This window comes from Quercus suber, unplaced genomic scaffold, assembly GCF_002906115.3.
Source record: "Quercus suber isolate HL8 unplaced genomic scaffold, Cork oak 2.0 scaffold_179, whole genome shotgun sequence".
In the NCBI taxonomy this organism is placed as follows: domain Eukaryota; kingdom Viridiplantae; phylum Streptophyta; class Magnoliopsida; order Fagales; family Fagaceae; genus Quercus; species Quercus suber.
The window spans coordinates 508,078-525,972 of NW_027069638.1; the positions used below are offsets into that span (position 1 = coordinate 508,078).

General features: G+C 34.7%; 1 protein-coding gene across 1 annotated transcript; it reads right to left on the bottom strand.

Moving 5' to 3' along the window:
* Positions 1-4,874: 4,874 nt before the first annotated feature.
* On the bottom strand, positions 4,875-8,989 carry LOC112022281 (homeobox-leucine zipper protein HOX3). The gene is made up of 4 exons (XM_024054848.2): positions 8,799-8,989; positions 8,254-8,435; positions 7,844-7,923; positions 4,875-5,469 (listed from the first exon to the last, which is right to left on the bottom strand). Exons 1-4 carry the CDS (start codon positions 8,884-8,886, stop codon positions 5,145-5,147), a joined length of 675 nt encoding a protein of 224 aa, XP_023910616.1. The 5' UTR covers positions 8,887-8,989; the 3' UTR covers positions 4,875-5,144.
* Positions 8,990-17,895: the final 8,906 nt, after the last annotated feature.

The window sequence follows — 17,895 nt, forward strand, 5'->3', positions numbered from 1 at the left end:
CCCCAAGGACAACTAAAAATTCCAGCAGAAGAAAAGAAGGAATAGAACCAAGGAAAATTTGGGGTCACTGGAAGAAGAAGACTTACAGAAGTATGATGATGCTCTTCAAGTAGTGTGCAAGTTGAACCAGATTCAAATCATACGCATCAATAATTGTAAGCGCGAAAATGAGGAAATCAGGCGGTTCAAACAGGTACTTATACTCCCCATTAGGTTCCCCAAATGTAACCACTTGCCCATAAAAGCAGGAGATCTCCACCGGACAATTATCATCATACCGTTGAAAGTGGGAAACGTGGTGCCGCCAAAATTTAATGTGGGCACACATTAAGTCTTGAAACGCCAAAAACACGCATCGGGCAGTTGAAAAGTCGCCAGCATTAACACGAACCGAAGTGGGGCGACTCGTCTAGAGGGCCCGCAGGTATCAAAACCCTCCTCCCCGTCCGGGGGAACGTGCAGCAGGGTTTTGAGGGGCTATTGTGGGGCCCGTGGGCCTGATAGCCTCGGCCCATCGTGTAGCAGGCCCAAGGCCCACACCGAGGAAGACTGACCATTCAAGGCTAAATTGGGGAAAGCCTTTTTTCCGGATCCACGCCGAGGACCTCCTCGTCCTTGGCATGACAAGGATGATTTTGGGAAAGACCGGGCCCAAAGTAAGCTGTCACCCTCACACTTAATGCATTCACCTAACCCCTCTGGCCGCATTAATGGGGATATAACCCCTTAGCAGGGTAACGTTGATCAGAGTGAACCACTTGAGTACTGATAAGACCTCTGAGGGGACGGACGGCCAGAAGAAAGGCGAATGGATGATCAACAGATGGAAGAACAAGATAGGACGATGAAGATTATATAAGAAAAGCGAGTAAAGTAAGGAGAGGAGGGGGGGAAAAAAGGAGAAGAAAAGGGGCTCCTCGACCACAGGCCGAGGAGCATCCCCCTAGTTGTAAATAAACTCTAAGTATTTTCTTTTATAAAAAAGAGTTCATGCTTGGTGAACGACGGCTAGCGCCTAAACCTTTAACCCACTCTCTACAAATTTATTGTTTGGGCTTGTTGGGCTGAAAACCCATTCATACTCGGGGTCAAATCCAGAATTGAGTCCCTACAAAAAATATATATATAAAAAAATATGGTCTTATAACTATTTAAAAAATATGGTGTATAGACAATATGCATGTTAGTACATATGGATTCATTATCCAAATAAAAATGTTATTTTACACAAAATTTCACTTTAACTAATTGTAAAAGAAGTTGTGCAAATTTTGGTGTGTCTAACATTTGGTTCATAAAGTAAGCTATACATACCTCCTGACTAGGACAGTAGAACGCATGACATCTACGATCTAGCTAGACCACTTGAAATTCCTCGTACTATAAAGCTCTAGATGATTTACCTTACAATATAGAGAATATTGTGTCTGTTTTAGACCTTAGAAGGTTTGTTGGATTTTCAAAAGCCTATCTACTCCGTATCTAGGCCACTTGAATTCCTCACATATACTATAAAGCTCAAGATCAATATGTACCTTACAATTCATATAGAGAATATTATGTTTCACTGTTTCAGTACATAGGAGGAATATTGGATTTTCAAAAGCCTAACAAAAGTTTTCTTCCTAGAAAAACTGAAATTCCAGGTCAAATTAATGCTTAAATTATGAGGCGATTTGCAAAGCCCTATAAGAAAGGATGAAATATGTCAAAGTAGATTAGCTCTGCTTGGTTGCTAAATGCTAACTATAAATTTGTAATTAAACCATTGAAGGATAATGCCAAAGTTCATGCCCCACAACTAATCAAATTAAAAAGTGATGTAGTGCTTGATTTGAGTATGTCCTACATAAATTCCATCATTTGTGAGACAGGATCAAAGAGTGTTCCCTTGGGCTTATGCAATATGAGAGGACATCTTTCACATTTCTTAGCTGTTCTTAAACCCCCAAATATGAGTTTTATGAAGAAAACTGACCGACATTGTTGTGATTTCCCCAATTCGATACAACTCATTTGTAACATAAATAGATGGAAACACAAGCCAACAACTCCTATGACTCCATGGCCAATTCTTCCCTTCCTCAAATTAGATGTGAACACATGGCCATTGGCTTTGATAAAAGATACCTATTGAACCGACTGATTTAGCTTAAGTTAATAGTAAATCATTTTCCCATAATTTATTTTTAAAAAAATCGCTAAAATAGTTTAACTAATTGGCTTAAGGCACCAAGATTTAAGCTCTAATAAGTTCAAATTCTAGAGCTTTCTAGACAAAGGACATCATAAACGATCACAAATTGACATCCCTAACTTTATACTTAATGCTGTTGCAATACAATAAAAATTGCAAGAGAAATAGAGAAATTACGACAAAATTTATTTGTAGATCTCAGATTCTAAACACAATTGAACTAAAGTTTATGTATCTTGCTCTCTTTAAGGATATTTAAGCCCTCTCGATTGGCAAAGCTCAACTCTTAACTTGTCTCCTCCAAAATACAGCCCAACAATGTTGTTTGGCACAAACCAACCCTTCACCCATACCTCATCTCTTCACCCTTCCCCTTGCGTGTGGCTTGATCTATTATCTCATATATTACATTTAACCCCTATATGTCACTGAACTTATAAATTAATATGGATAATCTCTCCTCATTAATGTAAGATTCCAAATTTAACTAAAGTACTAAAAGAAATATTACATTCACAATATTTTTACAACAAATCAAGTTGTTACTAATTGTTATTTATGGGGAAAAAATTAATTTAATTGATGAGCCCAAATTAAAACTAATAACAATTTTGTTTATTGTGAAAATGTACATATTGTGAATGTATCATTTCTCAAATACTAACTAATTAACCACACATAGCTCCCACAGTTTCACACTTGATTTGCCAACTTACCATTTAATTAATTATCTCAAAATTATAAGAAGTACTTATAATTTAGACATAATTTAAGCACACATAAATGTTCCATTTTACTCACTCCTCTCTGACTTGAAAAACCTGACCAATAGGACCCCATGGGATTACGCAGATTTGGAGCTCATTGGGTAACCCCTCCAAAATACAAATAATTTGGGCTGAACTCACATATAATTTAGCTCGTGCTTCTGAGTTCTAAGTACCTTTAAACTTTCGGCCCTTTTATGAACAAACACTGGGCCTGCGAATTAATCACTAATACATTTTATTGTGCTAGAAAGAAAACGTTCTTTTTCTTAAAGGCCCGTGGGATTTAGGTATTACATAATCAAAGTTAGTCCTCTATTATCATTTAAAACTTTTGCTTAGTGCGTCAAGAAACTTTATCTAGTAGGCTTAGTTGATATATTACTTTGAATCAAAATCTAATTTCACAGTTTTTAAAGGATGAAAGGGAACTACTTTCTATTATGCATAATTGTTTAAATTATGTGGTTAAATAATTAAATTTATGATTTTTCAATAGCTTAAATTTTTGGGAGTTTGATCACTTTCTCCTTTACTCTACTTCATATTTAAAAATCTCAAGTGTTGTGCTTCACCTATTAAAAGGGAGTTTGAATCTACTTATGAGGAGGAGTGTTAGAATAATGTAGTTAAATGACTATCTTTTTCTAATAACTTAAACGTTTGGGAGAATCCACAATTTAACAATAATAAACTTAATTTATGAGAATTTGAGGGATATATGTGAATGCTTGGAAAGTCACAATTCAGAATGACAAGTAATCCTTCATTAGAAGGGGAAAAAAAGCGCATGTACTATCATATCCCAAATTCCAGTTTCAGATCTTCATTCTATACCACATCAAAGCCCTAACTAGTTTTCCTTAAATATACAAACATATATTTAAGAGCTATTATCCAAAAAATTTAGAGACAGAGACAGAGGCGCAAGTTTGGGCTACGTTTTGAATTTTGAAGGGCCATTTGTGAGAAGTCTGTACCCAATGCAGAGGTTATTAATGGCCTCGCAACTACATGATCAGGTCTGCAGAGGCCCAAGGTAAATAGCTGATAGCTAGGCTATAAATCTATGGGCCATGCCCAAATGTTTAAGATTCTGAGAAATAATAAACACACACACACATACATTTTTAAGATGGAGCCTAGAGATGTGAATGCTGCCAGGATTTCATTCGAAAATTAATGAACTTAAAACCACCCCCCCTTCTTGTAAAGCTTATCAATTAAATTTTTCCCCCCTACTTAAAAAAGGAAAAAGAAAAAAAAAGTTTTTGCAATAATAGTATGAGACAATGAGAAATCTAGAGGGTAATGAAGCTTCGTTTTGGTATAGTTTATTTTAATTAAAATAGGTTAGACAAAAATACAATTTATACTTAAGTTTTAAAAAAATTATTATACATAAGCAAATAAATTAAATACATCCCCAAAAAAAACCAGAGATCCATAAAGTGGATGGGACCTCATCCAACTCACTAGTTGACCACTTTCAGTTCAAGAAGGGTAGTTTAATCCTAATTATTAGGGTCGCTTTATAAATCTCATATTACTTTAGGATCAATTCTTTGTAATATACAATCTAATCTTTTTGTTTTAAAAAAAAAAAAATCAAAACTAATGGCATAATAATCATTAACCCACGAATCCCATGGTATCTCTCAAATCTACTTTGTACAATGACGAAGACGAAGTTCCATTACTATAAAAGTGACGTGACTGATATAGGTGAAGTGGTAACGCACAATCTATATATATAGCCACTATAACCAAATCCGAACCCTGTCCCATTATACCTTATATTATTATTTGCAACTTGCAACTTTTTTTTTTTTTCCCTTTTCTCTTGGGCCTTGGCCATGTCGGTTGTTGACATGATAAAATATTAGATTTTGATTTTATATTGTCCCAGATTATTGACTAACTTGTTATAACATTTCCAACTTGCAATCCTTTCTCATTAGTTTCCTAGGTAAACATGCCAACATGACCAACACAACAGAAAAAATACCCCCAATTAAAAGTATCTATATAGGAATTGATATTAAACAACATTCCATAGACACATTTTTTTTTCTTGTAAACTACTATGAACATTATCTAATCTAATCTTTTCCTTTTTTTTTTTTTTCTTTTTTTTTTTCTTTTCACTTAAATGGGTCATTACACATGATAATAACCGCCTAACAAGCCGCCGGAGATTGCCGGGATTGAAGGGTGGACGTTGTCACTTTGGTAGACATTGTGGTGGTGGCGGCGGCAGTGATGGCAGTCTTGATGGGACCTTTTTCGAGATTAGTGGTGGTCACGCGCTCGCAACAAGGGCACATTGTCAGAGTGGATGCTGGGAGGGGCTCACAACTATGGGGAGAGATTACTGTAGGTGGGCCCACTTTCATGGCCCTCAGCTCCTCAACCTCTCTTTGAAGCCTCCGATTCTGCTCTGTCAATGACCCAAACCACCTCTTCAAGTACTCACATTCCATCTCTGTTTGTTTTAGCTTGCTCCTGTTCAAATCACAATGTCTAATTATATGCATGTCTCATTTTTGCTTGCTTTCAAGTTGCCAATGCACAAAAATATCTTGTTCTTCTCTTCTTGTGTGTGGCCTATGTCTACACTCTTTTTAATTTAGTGGATAATGCTTTTCTTTTTCTTTTCTTTTTTTTGAAAGAAGAGAATTCAAACTGAAGTTCTCTTATATAGGAAGTATCGGATAATGTTTTTTTTTTTTTTTTTTTGGTTTGTAATAAGTGGAAGAAGGGATTTCGAACTCAAATTCTCCTAAGTATTGGATAATGCTATTGAACTACAAGGTGTATAATAAATCTGGGAATCAAAAAGTTTAGGTGCTTATGCTTATGGAGGTAGTACTTTTCAGAATTCAGAATCACCTATAATCTGGTTTCTCCTCAGTGATTTTTTTACCCTCGTGATTACTGAGTGATCAAAGTGTAATTAATGTTCTTACCATCCATGCATGCGTGGGCACAAAAGGAAGAAAATTTGGTCAATTAATTTTCAATGTTTCAAAGCTAATAATAAGTGCATCAATTTCCCATTTTAAAAAAGACGTGCAACAATTTCTTATATAATAACAATTACTACTAGTACTAGCTACTATCATAATAAAGTAAAACGCATAATATTGTTCTAAAACATCTTGATTCATAAACAGTTTCAACTGATCTATTATTATGCTTAAGAAATGGCAATTTAATATTGAAATAATAATAATAATAAATAAAAGAAAAGAAACTGCAATTTCCCCAATTGCCACAACTACAAGAAACAAAATGAAGATAATTAAGAAAGTAATAGATATAACGTAGTTATTACTATGTACAAACTAATTAAAGAGGATACCATTGCTTTTATTGGCATCAATTCGATAATTTAGCACACGTTACACGTAATGTCTAATTACATAAATGCATGGCTGGTCCAAAAGCATAACGAGTCAAAGTTGCACTTATTAGAGTGAAGCACACGAGGAAGAAGAACTTATGGACCTCAGTTTACTGATCCTTATAATAAATAGAGTGCTATCATTATTATTTATACTTTGGACAACCATCATTATACTGATGCACAAAGATGAGCTCACGAGATAACCATATCATTAATTGCTCATAATTTTGCTGTGCTATCTTTTTTCTCTCTTTTTAAAAAATAAAAATAAAATGAAAATTAAGCAGCTGAGATAATTATCAAGTGTCTATGGGAATTGGTAGGATTATTAATAATAATAATATTATTATTTTGGTCTACGGTTGCAAAGTGCAAACCCCACCAACTCCATCATTTTCTATTAGTATTTACCCGATTGCCAATAACATTGTGTTACAACATTATTTTTGACAATAACTGGCAAGTTATGCCCAACCATTCAATCCCAACAGCTACTATATCTGAAAAAGATATTAGCCTAACTACGCAAAAGGATTTCATTTCTCAAAATAATTTTATATAATTCCTATTATTTCATCATTAATGTAACTATTCTGCATTTAGATTTTCACAAACCATGTGTTGGAAGTATTTCCAACTTGAGGTACATCCTGGATTAATTGCAGTAGTTCTAATTCTTTATTAATCATGAATTTTTTTTTTTTTTTTTTTTACTGAAAAACCATGTACGGATATTTGTTTAATCCATATTGATGTTTGTCTTCCTAATTTTGTACATATAAAATTCAAGTATAGAATTTTTTTTCCTCTTAAAAGTACTAATTTATACGTATTGGTGGGCCGTCAACTCACCACTTTACCTTCCACTTCCGGCACTTCGTACAAAAAGAGAAAATGTTATTTGAACTAGAACTCAATAACAAAATGAAGACAGTTTTGTGTTAGCTCTTTCCTTGTAGGTAAGATGTGAACAACTCATTTGACAAAATTTATAGTGTGCAAATTTTTCTGACCCTCTCCTTAAAGAGGAGGAAAGATACCATTTAGCTACATAGACTTAGATAAACCATTACGTATCACATAAATTTTTCTATGATATCTTTATTTTTTTTTAATAATAAATGTTTCTATGATAATATATATATATATATATATACTTTGACGACCGATCATAAAAAGTACCTATATTATTTTCCAGTAAAATGACCAAAGCAGCCCCATACGAATCAGTATGGTTATATTCTGTTACTTGTATTATGTGTTTGAAGAAAATCTTATGCCAAAAAATGGATCGCTTTCCACTTTATAAAGAGTACGAGTTATACGGGTTAGAAATTTAGAATCGGATTCAGATTATATACTCTGTAATATTATTATTCTGTCAACCTTAAATATCTATGACTATTCCCAACCACCAACAAAAGAACCATAGCATTGAATTTCAACTAAAGCATATTTAGGGTGCAGTACCTGGCCCTACGGTTCTGAAACCACACCTCCACTTGCCGTGGCCTCAGCTTCAACTGCATAGCCAAAGCCTCTTTTTGTTTCTGCACAACAAAAATTCCAAAAGAGTTAATAAACTTCGGTAACATATTTTCATATAAGCATTAGATAGGAGAGAGACTCTTATAATCCCATAAATAAAACAAAAAGGCAATTACAAGATGAGACCCGTTAACAATTATCTTATCCATCTTATATATGTATTTTCGTGCGAGTCTTGCAATCGTTTGGGACCCACACGATTTGAAGGAGACAACGAATATTTCGTTGAAATGAAATAAGTTCTCAAAACTTCTATACGAAACTCCTAGTATTGCACCTCTTCATTTTATTTTTGTATTTACCAATAAGAAAGAAAACAAAGAGAGGTTTACAGGGTTTAGGGTATGGTTTTGTCTGAAACTTTCTTCAAGGAGACGAGATTGTTCCTTAGTGAGACGAAGTTTCTTGCGAGGAGGGCCTCCGTTGCTGCTTTCTTCTTCATCATCTATGTTCATCGTGATCCAATCTTCTTCAGCACCTATTGATGGTACTTGGTTTATGTCCAAGTCTCTCACTGCAAAAAAAATGATCAGTAAATAATAACCCCCTTCACTTTTTATTTAACATTGTTATTGTTCACCAAATTTTTACAAAAAAATAAAAATTTGTATAAATCAACCACATATTTATACAACATGAATCTTTCTTTATGCCATGGGATATGAAAGAAAGAAAATTCATGTGATCATGATTCATGCACCATAAAAACTCCAAAAATATGAATTATTGAAAGGAGAAACCGATATCTGATTGGCAGAGCAATAATATTGTGTAAAATAAAGCTCAAAGAAGGATCAAATAAACTTGCCAAATAAAGAGAGATATGAAAGAAACAGAAACGAAACGAATAATTAAAGTAACAAAGTTTGTAACTTACCAGATGAAGGAAGAGATGAAGATGAAGCAAAGCCAGGCATAGATATGGTCAATTCCAAAGCAGATGAGCTAGAAGGCAAAACAGCCATGAAACTTGTACAACAAATAAGAATTCGAAGAAGAAGAAGAAGATTTTAGCAAAGGGAAAAGGTAAAGTTTCACAACCAAAAAAAAAAAAAAAAAGCCCAAAAGAAGACACAAATGGAAACAGAAGAAGATGATGAAATGGAGAGAAAAAGGTTAAGATATAAAGGTCAAATAAATAGAGAGGAGCATGGAAAAAGACGGATACTGAGGTTGGGTGTGTTTTTTTTATTTTTATTTTTGTGTGTGTTTTGTAATAGGAGTTGGTTTAGGGTTTTTGACTGTGGTCGTCAAGTCAAAGGTTCTGATCCGTCTGATTTTAGACACGTGTTAGACTGATGATAAGGCTCAGTGTGGGAGAAAAACCAGCAGATTTTCCTGTTTAGAGAGGGGCCTCAGTCTTGTGTTGTCGGTTCTAAGGTCAGCTGATGAAATGATTGGGAGCTTAGACTAGGCCTCAAACCCTCCTCCTACACCTACAACATTTTTTTTTTTTTTTAATGTCCCACATAAATTCTTTTATAAAAAATATTAAGATTTTTTTTCCTTTTTAATTAACAAAACGTATCTCATGCAATGAACAAACACATCTTTTCTTTTTATATTATGGGGTCCACATCTCAAAGAAGACACAAATGGAAACAGAAGAAGATGATGAAATGGAGAGAAAAAGGTTAAGATATAAAGGTCAAATAAATAGAGAGGAGCATGGAAAAAGACGGATACTGAGGTTGGGTGTGTTTTTTTTATTTTTATTTTTGTGTGTGTTTTGTAATAGGAGTTGGTTTAGGGTTTTTGACTGTGGTCGTCAAGTCAAAGGTTCTGATCCGTCTGATTTTAGACACGTGTTAGACTGATGATAAGGCTCAGTGTGGGAGAAAAACCAGCAGATTTTCCTGTTTAGAGAGGGGCCTCAGTCTTGTGTTGTCGGTTCTAAGGTCAGCTGATGAAATGATTGGGAGCTTAGACTAGGCCTCAAACCCTCCTCCTACACCTACAACATTTTTTTTTTTTTTTAATGTCCCACATAAATTCTTTTATAAAAAATATTAAGATTTTTTTTCCTTTTTAATTAACAAAACGTATCTCATGCAATGAACAAACACATCTTTTCTTTTTATATTATGGGGTCCACATCTCATAGTAAGAAGATATATGTATTCGATTAAGTTAATACTTATTTAAGAAAAATGCTAATGAAGTGCTCTTAAGGTATTGGTTAATAATTCATTTTAAGAAAATTTTAACGTAACTTTTATGAAAAATGAAAAAAAATTGTCAAAATATTAATTGTTTTCTTTTTCTTTTTTCATAAAAACTTTCTTTAACTTAATTGTTAATCAATCTTCTAAAAGCACTCCTTAACATAACTTTTTATTTAAATATGTTATGTTTATCATGGTATATAAATATTATATGATTGTGCGGTCTACATATTCTAACAAAGAAGATACATGAATGAATCCTATGCAAATAATTATTGTTAAAAAAATGTTAAATATCGTTCTTAACTTGCAAATTTGACATTTTAGTACATGATTTTATCTGTCTTTGAGAATTTGACTTGAGATTATTTCATCTGTTCTTGGTCTGGGATTTGACCTGAAATTAAGAGGAAGAAACCACTGTGGCTATGGACTTGGGGGCACATGAGGTTCATGTGGGGAGGTTGGGTTGGAATAAATGCATAGATACTGTGTAGATACTGAGGAATTGAATGCTATTTTACCTGCAATTGCAAGCAGGTACAAAGGAATTGTAACGCCTCTTTGCATTTATAGAAGGAAAGAAAGAAAGACATCATTTCTGAACATGGAGTTTGGACTGGACTCATTTATGTAGGATGGGCATGCTTGTGTGTGGAGACCTTTGTTACTCCCTTTGCAAACTGTACCAATCATTTTGTACCATATTTTTGAATCATGGTGGTGTTGCCATTTTACTATTTTAGTGAGAAAAAGGCTATTGTCTCTGACAGGATGGGAAATTCAAATCCCAACACTTATGAAGCACCATATGGCATGTCAGTTAGCTATAGCTTACAGCAAAAGTTTAAAATGGTTATTGAAAAACGAGGACTTCGAATTTTGGTTTATAGGGAAAAAGTAGACAAAAAATTATTTGTAGAATACTCAAGTTTTTAATATGAAAAATGTTAATAAGTGCCGTTGAGATATTGGTTAAGAATCTATTTTAAAAAAGTTTTGATATCATTTTTATGGAAAATGAAAAAATTTGTCAAAATATTAATTGTTTTTTTTTCTTTTTCCACAAATTTTTTTTTTAATTAAATTGTTAACCAATACCCTACGGCACTCATTAACATAATTCTTTTAATATAGTACTTAATCGGGTTAAATTTTTGTTAAAAAAACAATTAGTTGGTCACATAATGAAACGTATTTGTAGTCATTAAGAACTACATTTCACATAAAACAATACCACACGTGAGTTTTGTGTTATACTAAAAAAGCTTAAATGGTTGTATTACAAAACTAACGATTTACACATGTATAGGGTTAGGTTTCGCGCTCAAAATATTTGGAAAAAATGCACCAAGGTTTTGTGTATGTTATTTTATTTTATATTTTCCTTTGTTTTCATTATTGAAAGGGATAAGTCTTTCTTTTTATTTTTTTAAACGTGTGCTAGGAATAAGTCTACCATTTGTTTTTTTTTTTTTTTTTTTTTTTGAGACTAATATGCATAGGAAAGTTTAGAGGGCACAAAATTTGTCTAGACGTGAATTACCTTTTGTAGAAGGCAAAAAATAAAGTGCTCAATTCACGGTTTCGTCTCCTTAAACATGGACCTAGAAGTGGTCAAATTTGACTAGACTCTTAACAGCAATCAAATTGAAAGGTCTGAGTCAGTCTGCCCATTGAATAGATTGAATGCATATTAACCAATATCAACCCCCAGACCCAGTAGTAAACAGGGTTGATTCAAAGTTAAGAAACTACCAAATTTGCTTACCAAATACTACTACCAAAGGCACCAAGTAAAGAGAGAGAGTACTGACAAACTTCGAATACTTTATCTAGACTTTTTGTTGCACCAATATCTACGATTCTATCATCTATATATAACTTTGAACATCAACATTTTAAACTAATTATTGAAGAAAAAAGCCGCCATAGACGTCCACAAATTCGGTCCAAATAGGCACGCCAAATAAGTCCACGTGCTTAGTCTTAAACTCTTAATTAACTCTAGCTACTACTGATTTGCTTTCCTTCTTGCCAACCAACCTCAACTAAACTCTTAATTAGCACTAGAACGATTCAAAACCAACCTTTATGTCCAATTGGTAGCCTAAACTATATTGGACTACCTCTATTTCAATTTCTGATTAGCGCAGTCACCAACATGTACTTCCTTATTTTAGTAATAAAAAAAATATTCACATTTTGTTTTCATAATTATTGATATAATAAGTTATTATTAAAGCAACATAGTTTTTACATGACTTCATTATTTATAGTATTTTTGTCATTATAAATTACGCCATGTCACTTTAATTACTGTGAAGAATATGACGAAAAAATTGTCTTTGATTTAAAAAAAAAAAAAAAAAAAAAAGATTTTCTAACCTCTCTCACAAATTTCAAACTTAAAAGGAGATTAGCAAAGGAAAAGTGTATCTCTATGCTCATATTGACTGCGTCCACACCTCTCTTACATAATATAAATTATACATGTGAAATAAAGAAGTATAGAAAGAGCTATTATGATGTGGAAATAAAAGTTCCCTCAGTGAATGCTACAAATAAGGAGCAATTATCTTTATATAGATATAATTGGGATGTGGTGGGTCTTAATTCAAATGTTACATAGAAAAGAATATTAAGAAATGGTCATGCTAACGAGTGTCCTTAGAGCACTCTTTAATAATCCATTTTTAGGAAAGTTTTAATACCACTTTTATGGGAAATGAAAAAACTGTCAAAATATTAATTACTTTTTTTTTTCATTTCCCATAAAAATTTTTCTTTAAATAGATTATTAACCAATACCCTAAGAGCACTCGTTAGCATTTTTCATTAAGAAAAAAAGATAGCTCAATATTATTATCTATTTGCATTTCTCAAAAAACTCAAGCTTTTCCACATAAGCAATTGTTCTTTTCTTTAGTACAAAAGAAATCAAAAGGATAAATTTCAATCAATAGAATTCTCATAAATGGAACACATTTTTGAGACCAGAAAGTAGTTTAGGAGACAAAGTTCAATGCATAAGTTGCCTTATAGCTGGTGCAATTAATTGTGCATGAGGACTTCCTGCTTTAGCTAAGCTTTAGCCCACTTAACAATTTATTTCTTCTTAAATCTATTGTATAAGAGCGCAATAATTGTTTCCCTAAATCTTCATCACAAATTCACAATAGTCTTTTTTACCTCTTAAACTTTATTCAATCACAAAGTTTGAAAAAAATGATGAAGTTTCACCCATATCATAGAGGTTATTCTTTCAATATATAATGATTATGGTGGACACAAACCCTTGAGACTGAGAGAGAGAGAGAGAGNTGCCTCGGAAAATCTTTTCCTTCTACTTTGATTCCGTCTTTTTCATTTTTTTCTTAGAAATAATGTGACTTTGTCATTGTTTACGCATCTAATTCGATTACCACAAATGTGTGAGATCATTTGAGAATATAATATAAATGCTTAGATTAATTATTCAAATCACAAGATTTTTCTTTTCTTTTCTTTCTTGGCCATTTGCAAAATGAATAGATTTTTAGGTTGTCAAGTCGTGCTAGAACTTTTACTATAAGTGTGAAATCATTTGCTCGTGGTTTGCATTTCCTTTTCTAATGGCATCATATAGTCAAATGCGAAAGCTTCTTGTGATTTTATTGGATGTATAGGTCAATAATCAATTGCTATGATCAAAGACCTATTACTTTTTTAAAGGATTTTTTTTTTTAATGAATACAATTAATTCTTTTGACCTTTGAAATTTACATGATATCATTGGTTGGAATGAAGTAATACGTTTTCAATGATAAATTTTCAGTCTTGAAAAATAAAAAGAAAAGGAAGTGTATAAAATTCAGGTTTATACCTTTTTTTTCTTTTTTTCCTAAATCTGTTGAGCAACATACCTGTTTCATCAATATAATGTCTAGTACCCAGGTATAATGGTGTGAATAGTTTTACCATAGGCTTGGGTCCGAGGACCATGCAATACCTTGGTTCTGTCTACCACTTCTATTTTTCTGTAAGTATCTAGTTTCCCCATAGGTTTGAGTCCGAGGACCATGCAATATCTTGGTTCTGTCTAGTACCCAGGTATAATGGTATGAATAGTTTTACCATAGGCTTGGGTCCGAGGACCATGCAATACCTTGGTTCTGTCTACCACTTCTATTTTTCTGTAAGTATAGGTTTGTTCTCGGACCGCTTTACTGGAGATGATTCCTCCTTGGGTCGGATTATGATCTTTACACGTGGCGTTGATCTCGCCTCCAGCTTAAGGCCCCATCTTTTTCATTTATGAAGCGCCCTTTGTCCGTTCTTGTTCCGCGCTTGACGCTTCGGTGCGCGAAACGCGCCTTCATTAATGTCCTCGTGAATTAACACGAGTCCAACGGTCTATGGCCTCCTTGGAAATTGGTAGCTTCATTATTAGCCCAGCTGATAATTCTATTTTCGAATTCTACATGAATTAATTCTCACCAACCCTCATCCCCTATATAAGGTGGGGAGATGGTTTCTCCATAATCCATGAACCTCCCAACATAAACAAAAAGAAAAACACATCCTTTCAGCTCCTCAATCCCTTTTAACAACCCCGCCGGAATTGTGATTGGAGTTGGCAAATATGAGGCGGCTTTGGGCGGGTGTGAGGACATCTGTGCCAAGAGCCATTATGGCCGCAACCCCCACTGGGCTTCCGGTGCGGCAGAATCCAGGCGTAACCCCGATGGCGCCATACAAGGTGGCCCGGAGGGATGTTGTTAGAGTACCTAACGTCTCTCCTCGGAGCGCACCCCCGACGAAGAAGACGTGCGAATTCATCTCATGGGCGGTGCTCGAGTGTGGCCGTCTCCAACGGCCAACACTCGTAAGGATTGGAGAGAATCAAGGGAACATCATGGGGGAAGGTATCCCGGAGCCCCTGCATCTGCTCCTCTCTTTGTTCCAACTCCACCACGCCGAGAAGGGAGTTGTTGGTGGCCTGGAAACAATATGGCCCTCCCCCTTCCCTGCTTTTTGTATCAAGCTCTCCCATTCTCTTTATACCAATAAAAGCACGGCTTGACACTTCCCTCTGGCTAGTTTTTTTAGGGCGGCTCCACCTGGGCCTCTGATTGTAGAACTAGCTGGTAGGATTAGCTTGTAAATTTGTTTGTGAAACACGCCTGCCTGAGCCTCTGATTGTAATTTGTACTGTTTCTATTTATGAAATAATAATATCAAGATTTCTCTTTTCGCAGTCAAATCTTTTTTTTTTTTTTACTTCGCCAACCTACTGTAAAACGACCACTTAGAACAATCGCCTGGTGCACCGGCCAGCACCCTAATCCTTCCCACAGATGGCGCCAATTGTAGGGACTCAGTTTGGATTTGACCCTGAGTATGAATGGGTTTTCAGCCCAACAAGCCCAAACAATAAATTTATAGAGAGTGGGTTAAAGGTTTAGGCGCTGGCCGTCGTTCATCAAGCATGAACTCTTTTTTATAAAAGAAAATACTTAGAGTTTCTTTACAATTGGGGGGATGCTCCTCGGCCCATGGCCGAGGAGCCCCTTTTCTTCCCCTTCTTTCCCCCCCCTTCTTTACTTTACTTGCTTTTCTTATATAGTATTCATCTTCCTATCTCCTTATTCCATCTGTTGATCATCCATTTGCCTCTCTTCTGACCGTCCGTCCCATCAGAGGCCTTATCAGTACTCAAGTGGTTCACTCTGATCAATGTTGCCCTGCTAAGGGGTTATATCCCCATTAATGCGGCCAGAGGGGTTAGGTGAATGCATTAAATACGAGGGTGACAGCTTACTTTGGGCCTGGTCTTTCCCAAAAATTATCCTTGTCAGGCCGAGGACGAGGAGGTCCTCGGCGTGGATCCGGAAAAGAGGCTTTCCCCAATTTAGCCTTGAATGGTCAGTATTCCTCGGCGTGGGCCTTGGGCCTGCTACACGATGAGTCGAGGCTATCAGGCTCACGGGCCCCACAATATATATATATAAAAGAAATTAAATTAAAAAAACCTTAAATCTAATTTAATTTTAAAAAATTATTACTTATCATTATTATTTTTCATAAGAACATTACAACTTGTTCTTCGTGTTCTTCCCAGATCAAACCTAGCAACCAAGAACTCAAACCCAGACACAACAACACCAAAATAAAAAAATAAAAAAGAAGAAGAAGAAGAAGAAGAAGTAGAAGTAGAAGAAACATAGACCAAACACAAACACAGACTCAAATCACAAATAGAGATCAAACACAAATAAAACCAGATCACAACCCAAGCCAAAATCATCAACAGACCCAATCATCGATCCATGTTCATAACACCCACATGCAAGACTCCAAATTTTCCCATTGTTTTCACGGCATCAAGACCCCATGGCCTCCATGATCAAAACCTCGAAGATCAACCTCTTGATTTGCTCGTCGTTGGCCAATATCAGGTGTAAGGTTTTGAGCGGGGATGAGATTTTGAGATTAGAGAGTTTGGGGTCAGATCAGCGATGCGTGGTGGAGAAGAATCCAATTAGTCTCCAAATCATTCACAAACCCAATCTCCTTCGCCGACCCTAGCAAGTTCACCAAAACCAATGGAGCTCTTCTTCACTGGAAAAGGCAACCTCATCACCCGAGCTAGATCCGCACGGTTGAGATTAACACGAACCTACTCAAAGAGTGGGGTTGGTTCGTCTTGGATTACTGGGATTTGATCATGGGATGGGTTTTGTGGGTCTTCAATTTAAAGGGTTAAGGTTTGTCAGATTAGGGATCATGAGATTGTGGGTTCTCTTGATCTTGATTTTGAGTGGTCATGCTATTTGGCTCTTGAGACTGAGAGAGGTGTTCTTGTAAGGAATGAATGGGAGCTCGAGTTCAATGTGTGTGAGAGATAAAAACACGATGAGAGATTTTTTTTTTTTTTTTGGCTAAATGAGAACACAACGAGAGCTTGAGCTTCAATCTTTACAACTTAAAAAAAGTAAATTTTTTTGTTTGTTTTTTATTTTTTTAATTAAAATTAAAATTGAGAAATCTGGCTTTTTTATTTTGTTTTTTATTTTTTATTATTTAAAATGCTGACATGGTATTTAAAAATACCAAATCATTTTTTTAATAATATTTTAATGGTCACGTCAATGCCATGTCAGCAAGCAGGTTCGCTAATAGGTTGACAGTAGAGACCATTTTAAAAATAATTTTCTTTTTTTAGAAACTACATTAGTAACAAAATCAATTTTAGAACCAAAATAAGAATTAACTCAAAGTGTAAGAACTAAAAATACATTTTCGCCTTATGTGTAATAACAAGCGTACTAGTATTTACCTTAATTTTATAGGTCTGCATGCCTAATAGAAGCACAAAGCTGTGTTATCGCTATTAACTTCTTATAATCCACATTACTTGGTGGTACATATCCTATTGTAAGAGAGAACTCACCCAGTGTATTGTATCTCTCTTTCATATAAATGTGAGTCTAAATTTGTGAAACCCACATCGGATGCATTGAATCATTTAACATAAGAGAGAGGCTTTCACTTTAAAAATGTAATAAGTTGAAATGGAACACTGTAGAGGCTCCTATATTCAGCAGGGGGCGGTGAATAATGATATAACTTGCACGATTAGAAAATTGACCTATAAGAATGACATTGAAAGTTTCTAGCAATTTAATTGAATACACTTCCAAAAGTAAGAGAATCAATCTGATAAGTGCTTGCCATATTTTACTTCTAGTTTTCTAATTCTTAACACTATTGAGTTGAATAATGGATTGAATTCCAGTTGAACTTCTATATAGTCAAGCTGATATT

Excerpts from the sequence above, each read along its gene's own strand:
- LOC112022281 (XM_024054848.2), bottom strand. The coding sequence starts at position 8,886 with ATGGCTGTTTTGCCTTCTAGCTCATCTGCTTTGGAATTGACCATATCT. Across the intron at positions 7,924-8,253 it reads AAAACCATACCCTAAACCCT|AAACAAAAAGAGGCTTTGGC; the intron begins GTAAACCTCTCT and ends TTTGTTGTGCAG. Across the intron at positions 5,470-7,843 it reads TTTCAGAACCGTAGGGCCAG|GAGCAAGCTAAAACAAACAG; the intron begins GTACTGCACCCT and ends TGATTTGAACAG.